General features: G+C 45.1%; 1 protein-coding gene across 1 annotated transcript; it reads right to left on the minus strand.

The window, feature by feature from the left end:
• Positions 1 to 450: 450 nt before the first annotated feature.
• Positions 451 to 2,345, minus strand: LOC122559924 (transcription factor SOX-4-like). Its single transcript, XM_043710032.1, has one exon. The coding sequence runs from the start codon at positions 2,051 to 2,053 to the stop codon at positions 1,112 to 1,114; it is 942 nt and encodes a 313-aa protein (XP_043565967.1). The 5' UTR covers positions 2,054 to 2,345; the 3' UTR covers positions 451 to 1,111.
• Positions 2,346 to 7,467: the final 5,122 nt, after the last annotated feature.

The raw sequence follows: 7,467 nt of genomic DNA on the forward strand, positions 1-7,467 counted from the left end.
CTCCCCCCCCCCCAACCCAGGGCATAAATATAATGGCCTAACACAATGACACGAGAATGAATGTGAAAATAATTCATAGCTTCCTATTCAACCGAGAGCGGGTCGCTCATATTCGTATTACACTCGAGAACACAACGCTCGCTTTCCAAAAGCCCAGGGGGCTGTCGCTGGTATGAACAGGTGTGTACTAAAACCCCTGATCCCCACCCACCCACTCTCCCCCTCTTATCTGAGATGTTCCCCCCTTCAGCCCCTTCAGGAATTGAGTGGTGTGCGAGGCAGCTGCTCGCTAGGACCCAGTAGAGTCTCTCCATCCCCCCCCCCCCCCCTCTCAGACAGCTGGCAAATTGAAACGCTTCTCCAGGCTTCAGACATTATCAAGGCAGCTTTGGAGCCTGACCTCTCAGACACGACACGCATGTTATCTCAAACCCGGATTCCCCAGGAGACGCTCAGGTTCAAAGAAGATGTGCACGCCAGTCTTTGCAAAAGCTGCCGTCACTTCAGTTTGAACTTGGTCAGTGAGAGAGCCGCATGACATTTCAGTCTCTCTCTTCCCCCTTGCCCGGCTGTATCCTGAGTATTTCAGTTTATTTATTGTTCATTGAAATTCCCCCCACACACTTCTTACCCCCCCCACTCCCACACAAAAACAACACTAATTGTAAAACCCTGCTATTAAACCTGTATCCCTGGACAAATATCTCCTTTATAGACTAATCCAGATCAATATTCAAACCCCAGTTAAGGACAGCGTTTTGTTTCTGTATTTATAAAAGCTACCCAAACGCGTCGGTTTGGCATAAATTACGATACCCTGATCACGGTACAAACTCTTTTCAATGTTATTGCCAAACAGATACATCAATTAAATTGTACAATTAAAAAGATACCTGCTTTACTTACTTTGGGATAGGAAGAGAATTTTAAAATCATTTGACTTTTAGAAAAAAAACCATTAAAAAAGGGGCGCTACAACGATTGAAAACTTAATTTAGAAAAATTGAAGTTGAAACCGTTAGTTTAAATCTCGGTTTTGCTGTGTGTTTATTTTGGGGGAAAAAAAGGTATATTTTTAAAAAGAACCTTTCGTTTAAAAAATGCCCTTATTTCAATAAGTAAATACCAGGTCAGACACACTAGACACCAACCAATCTCCTGAAATCATTTCGGAAACTTCCGGAGTGCAATAATCTGGAAATTCGAAATGGGATGCAGAGTTCGTATGCAAGATTTCCATATCTTTATCCAGGGATAGTGAGTCCAAGGGGCCAAGCGCCAGGTTTTCAAAGTTGGCGCTGGAGATAATGTCGAGAATCTCATCTTCCAGTTCCTCGTCTGAAGAGCAGGAGGCGAGGGATCTGGTGGAGGAGGGAGATGATGACCGCAGGTCCCCGAGAGGATGGCTCAGCGCAGCATCTTCAGGGGAGCCCGGGCCCTGGGGACTCTGTTCCACCATGGGCTTACCCGGGGGATCTGGATCCGGGCCCAACTCATAGTCTTCATCTTGGCCGCTGGCATCCTCTTCATAGGAAGAGCAGCTGCCCTGCCGCCCTGTCTCCCGCCTTCTGGGATCTTCCTGTGCCTCCAGCCGGTCATCTCCAGCGGTCTCGGCTCTGGGGCCCCCCCTCTTGGTTTTCCAGGCGCCTTTGTCCCTGGAGCCGCCGCTCCCTCTCTGCGCCTTGTTGCAGAGGTTCTTCTTGACCGAAGCCACCTTCCTGCTCAGCATCTTGGCGATGGCCCCGCTCTTCCCCTTCTTCCTCGGCCGGTACTTGTAATCGGGATAGTCGGCCATGTGCTTGAGCCGGAGGCGCTCGGCTTCCTTGATGAACGGGATCTTCTCGGTGTCCGCCAGCGCTTTCCAGCGCTTGCCCAAGCGCTTGGAGATCTCGGCGTTGTGCATGTCCGGCGACTGCTCCATGATCTTCCGCCTCTCGATCTGTGACCACACCATGAACGCGTTCATGGGCCGCTTGATGTGACCACTGGGGGTTTTACACCAGCCCGGCTCTGATCTCAGGCTCTCTCCATCGCTAGAGTCTTCAGTTACCATCCTTGGAAGTTTGAGACAGAGAGAGAGAGAGAAGGGGACGGGGGTGTGTGGGATCAATCGGGAACCTGTGGAAGGAGTCGGACTAGGAAAGAAGCTGGGGTAGACTTCAGCAGCTAAAAGCCTTCCCTAGGAAGAATAGTCTTTGTAGGGTTCCTGTTTCGCCCAGCACACTGCAACCCCATGCGCTCCTGCTCACTTCGGAGTTATAGCTTTATCTGTGTGTATAAATTCTCTCTCTCTCTCTCTCTCTTCACACACACCCTGCAAATCCCACCCAGCCTCTGCTTGTATTGGCTGCCGGCTGTACTCACAATCTGCCCGTTCACCAATCACCCGAAACCCAGACAGACAACAACCAGGGCTGGCCAGAAAAATACACCTTTGATGTCAATCGGTAGGGGTCTTTTTGCAAAGGGCACCAAACGGATTTCACATCAGCTCAAAGAAAGAATGTACCTCTCTCCCCACCTCCCCTTTATGTAAAAAAAAAATCTACAGACATACTTTCTCAGAAATGCAGAAACGAATCCTGAATAGCGACGGTCTCCTTTTAATGAACCAAGTTTCCTTTTACGATAACGCCTGGCGAATCCCAACAGCGTAAAAGGTCCCAAGACAGTTTAAACTCGGTTACTGAGGTCGGTTTTAAGGAGTGGTTTAGACAGCCCAGGGGTGAACAAGGTTACTAGACTCAAAGACACGCACTCAGCTTTCTCTCCACAGATGCTGCCAGACTTGCTGAGGGTTTTTTTTCCCCCAGTAATCTCTCTTTCTGTTTCAGAAATCTCCAGTGTCCGCGGATCTTTATTTTATTTCAGGGTCAAAGGGTCCAGTCAGTCAGAGGCGTTACCATCAAAGGCGGAGCTGTGCTGTTTGATGTGCAAGGTCAGACAGGTGTCATCAGTGCAGGAGGAGGCCATCCGGCCCATCGTATTATTACTGGCTTTCCAAATGAGCATTTGAAGCTGGTGTCCTCCTACATTGTTTGTAGTTGAATAAATATCCAGCACTATATTAGATTGATCGTTTCACAATTCCAGGTAATAGAATCGTACAGCACTGAAACAGACCCTCCGTCCAACTCAGACACAAAAGCCTGAACAGCTTCTTCCCTGCTGGTATTATACTGCTGAACGGACTTCTCCAATTGCTTTGTGCACCTCCTGTACAGTGGTAACCTTTATGCCTTGCTCTTGTCTAAGCATTCTATGATCTGCATGCCCTTGTTTGGTATTAATTAGCCTATATTGCTCGCAAAACAGAACTTTTCCCTGTATGTAGGTACATGTGACTACAATAAATGAAACTAATAATCAAATCGTCCACACTGACCAAGTTTTCCAAACCAAACATTTGCCTGCATTTGGCCCATATCCCTCTCAACCTTTCCTATCCATGTACATGTCCAAATGTCTTTGAAATGCATCTATCACTTCCTCTGGCAGTTCATTCCACATTCAAACAACCCACTTGTGAGAAAATGTTGCCCCTCAGATCCCTTTTAAATCTTTCCCCTCTCACAAACAATCTTTGCTATTCAGGAGGAAGTGCAGATGCTAGAGATCAGAGTTGAAAAGTGTGGCACTGGAAAAGCACAGCAGGCCAAGCAGCATCAGAGGAGTAGGAGAAACGATGTTTTGGGCAAAAGTCCTTCATCAGGAATGATCTTTGCTATTCACCTTATCAATGCCCCTCATGATTTTATAAGCCTCTGAGAGTTCACCCCTGTGCTCCAACAACAACAAAAAAGTCCCAGCTTATTCAGCCTGTCCTTACAACTCAAACCCTCCAGTCCTGGTAATATCCTTGTAAATCTTTTCTGCACCCTCTCTAATTCAATAATATCCTTCCTATAGCAGGGAGACCAATGTTTTTCAGACCTGCTTCTTTTGCAATGAGTTATAAGGATGGAGGTAAACACTGAAGAGAAAGCGGATGTAAGGAATAAATGTCTTTTTTCTGTCCTCACATGGAGGATATGAAAAAACTTCCCAGTGATAACTGTAATTCAGAAGGCTGAAGTGAAAGGGGAACTTGGTGACACTATAAATCACTAGGGAAGTGGTACTGTGCAAACTGATGGAGAGGGGAGTGATAAGACTCAAGGTGCTGATGGATTTTATCTTAAGGTCGGGCTAATGAGGTAACAGATATTAATTTTCCAAAATTTCTTTGAAGGTTCCATTAGACTGTAGAATAGGAAATATAACCCCTGTATTCAAGAAGGGACAGAGGCAGAAAACAGGAAACTAAAGACCAGTCAGCTTGATATCTGTCAGGGCAAAGGTGTTCACATTGATTGATTGTTGTGGCAGAGGTGGTATCTTTAGCAGGAGGCATGGGTTCAAGTCCCACCTGCCCCAGAGGTGTGTGATGACGTCGCTGAACAAATGCATTAAGAAAATAGGTAAAATTAAGGAAACTTTAACTGGGTACTTGGGAAAACTCCAAGTAATTAGGAAAGAACCAGCATTGTGTTATAAAATGGGAAATGGTGTTTAATGAATTTATTGCTTTGAAAGAGTAATATGTCCTGTCAATAAAGGGAAGTCTGTTGATGTATTTAGAGGATATTTATCAAGACTGCACATAAAAGGCTATTGTACAATGTAGGAGCTCAGAGTAACCTAGCAGCATGGCTAGCAGAATGTGTAGGGTATGGATAAATTGGTTTGTGTCATGTTGACAGCTTGTGACAAATTGTTTCCTACGGGGGTCTCTACTGGAGCCTCAATGTTTTACACTTTTATCATTGACATTGATGAGGTGATGAGAGCCATGATGGGTGGCTAAATTTGCAGATGACACAAAGATAGGTTAGAAAGTATGTTGTCAAGGTGACGTAGCAAGGTGCAGACCAATATACTTAGATTGAATAAGTTCACAAAAATCTTGCAGGTTGAGTATAATGGGGGAAAATGTGAAGTTGTTCACTTTGGGAGAAAGAATCTTAAAAAAGCAGAGAATTAGTTGAATGGCTCAGTGGTTAGCACTGCTACCTTACAGCAGCAGAGACCTGGGTTTGATTCTATCCTCACATGACTCTGTGTGGAGTTTGCATGTTCTCCCCCTGTCTGTGTGGGTTTGCTCAGTTTCCTCCCACAGTCCAAAGATGTGTGGTTTAGGTAGATTGGCCATTCTAAATCACCAAGAGTATCCAGGGTTGTGCAGGCTGAATGGAGTAATCATGGGAAATGTGAAGTTCCAGGAATATGGTAGGGGGTGTTGGATCTGGGTGGGATGCTCTCTAGAGGGTCAGTGTGGATTTGATGGGCCAAATGGTGCGTTTCCACAGTTTAGGGGCTCTATGATATAGCACGTGATTAAGAAGGTTAACGGACTGCTCATCTTCATCCCGAGAGGAATTGAACAAAGTAGTATTTTCTGCTTCAGTTATACAAGGCATTAGTGAGACCACATCTCCAATACTGTGTATAGTTTCAGTCTCCTTACTTAAGGAAGGATCTAAATGTATTAGAAGCAGTTCACTGGAGGTTTACTAGATTGATACCTGGAATGAACAGATTGTCTCTTGGGAATGATTGAACTGACTGGGCCAGTTTCAGTAGAGCAGGGGTTGATTTAAATGAAGTGTTTAAGAGACTGAATATCCTTGAATAGACAATGGTGGAAAGGATGTTTCACTTCTGGTCAGCCAGAACTGGATGGAGCGAGGGGGGGGGGTTGGGTGGATACTGTTTTAAAATGAGAACAGAGGGTTTCCATCAGAGGGTTCAACAGTTTTGGAACTCTGCCTCAGAAGACAGCAGAGGTGGGCATTCAATATTATTAAGACAGTGGTGGTTAGATTCTGATACAAAGTGCTGCAGAAATTCAGCAGGTTTAGCAGCATCTGAGGGAGAAAGCAATGTTAGCATTCCAAGTCCAGTGGCTATTTCTTAGATTTACATTAGACAGGGAATTAATAGCCATCAGGGATAGATGTGAACATGGAACTGACAGCACAAACAAACCAACAATGATCATAGTGAATAATGAAGCAAGCTTAAAGGATCAAAGTAGGCAGGCAGGAGGCTGAAAGAACATAGCAAGCCAGGCAGCATCAGGAGGTGGGGAAGTCAACACTTTGTATGTAACCCTTCTTCAGGACTCAAGAAAATGGGTTACACCTAAACGTTGACTTCTCCACCTCCTGATGCTGTCTGGCTTGTTGTGTTCTTCCAGCCACCTGCTTGTCTGCCTTGGATTCCAGCATCTGCAGTTTGTTTATCTCTAAAGGACCCAAAGTGGCCCACGTTTGTTCCTAATTCGTAGATGATTGCAGTGTGGTTGTGGTTAGGGTGGTCAGTACACAGCCAGGCATGAAGAGGATGTAGGGAACTCACTTTAAAAAGGAATGGACGTGGCAAAGACTGAATTCAACTTTTACTGTCGGCCAGTGTGGAATTTGGAACACATCCCCAGAACATTAGGTGGTTTGAATTACTAACTCCGTCCTGTGACACCCACACCTCTATTTGGCACTTTGGACCCTTCTGGACTCTAGATCGGGTTGAACAGCTTCAGACCTCTGACCCCATTTTGTTTCCTTTGCAGATTTCAGCCTTGCTCTTGGTTTTGCACTCAGATGTTGGCGATTCCTTCTTGTGCAATTCACGCCTCCTCTAGACACACATTTTGTTTCTTTGCTTGTCTCGTTGCCACCCTCTTTGGTTCTGCTCATCAACACTTCAGGCATTTAATGTTTCCTATCTATCATCTATCAAAGATCCTCTTTTTTTTGATGTAGAGGTGCCAGTGTTGGACTGGGGTGGACTAGGTCAGAAGTCACATGACATCAGGTTATAGTCCAACAAGTTTATTTGAAATCACAAGCTTTCAGAGCACTGCTCCTTCATCAGGTCATGTGTTTTTGACCTCCATCCTCCATTCGTCTGACTTAAGACCTATTTCTAACTTTCTTGGTTTTAATGAAATGTCATTGACCTGAAATATTTCACTTTTTAATTCAAATGTCCACTGTCTGAGGTATTTTGCTTTTGAATCGGTATTAATTGATGTTGATTTAAGGATAGATACTGGTTTGGGTGTGGTGGATAACTATCCTGTTCTTCATATAGTCTCACAGGTTCTTTTGCCTGAGGGGGTGGGTGGGCCTCAGTTTATCACATTTTCTGAGAGACAGCACAAAGGACTTTACATTGTGTCCAAGTTCCTGGAATGGGACCTGAATTCACAACGTTCAGACTTAACAGTGTCAAAGGGCTGTCAGGAAGATATTTAGCACATTTGTCTTCATTGCTGAGATCTTTGAGTTGGGACGTCGTAGAGATGTGCAGGACATTGGTGAGGCCCCTTCTGGAATATACTGTGTCCAGTTCTGGTTGCCCTGTTATAGGGAGGATATTATTAAAGTGGAGAGGGTTCAGAAGAGATTTACCAGGATATTGCCA

This window comes from Chiloscyllium plagiosum, chromosome 20, assembly GCF_004010195.1.
Source record: "Chiloscyllium plagiosum isolate BGI_BamShark_2017 chromosome 20, ASM401019v2, whole genome shotgun sequence".
NCBI classification, from domain to species: Eukaryota; Metazoa; Chordata; class Chondrichthyes; order Orectolobiformes; family Hemiscylliidae; genus Chiloscyllium; species Chiloscyllium plagiosum.

Excerpts from the sequence above, each read along its gene's own strand:
- LOC122559924 (XM_043710032.1), bottom strand. The coding sequence starts at position 2,053 with ATGGTAACTGAAGACTCTAGCGATGGAGAGAGCCTGAGATCAGAGCCG.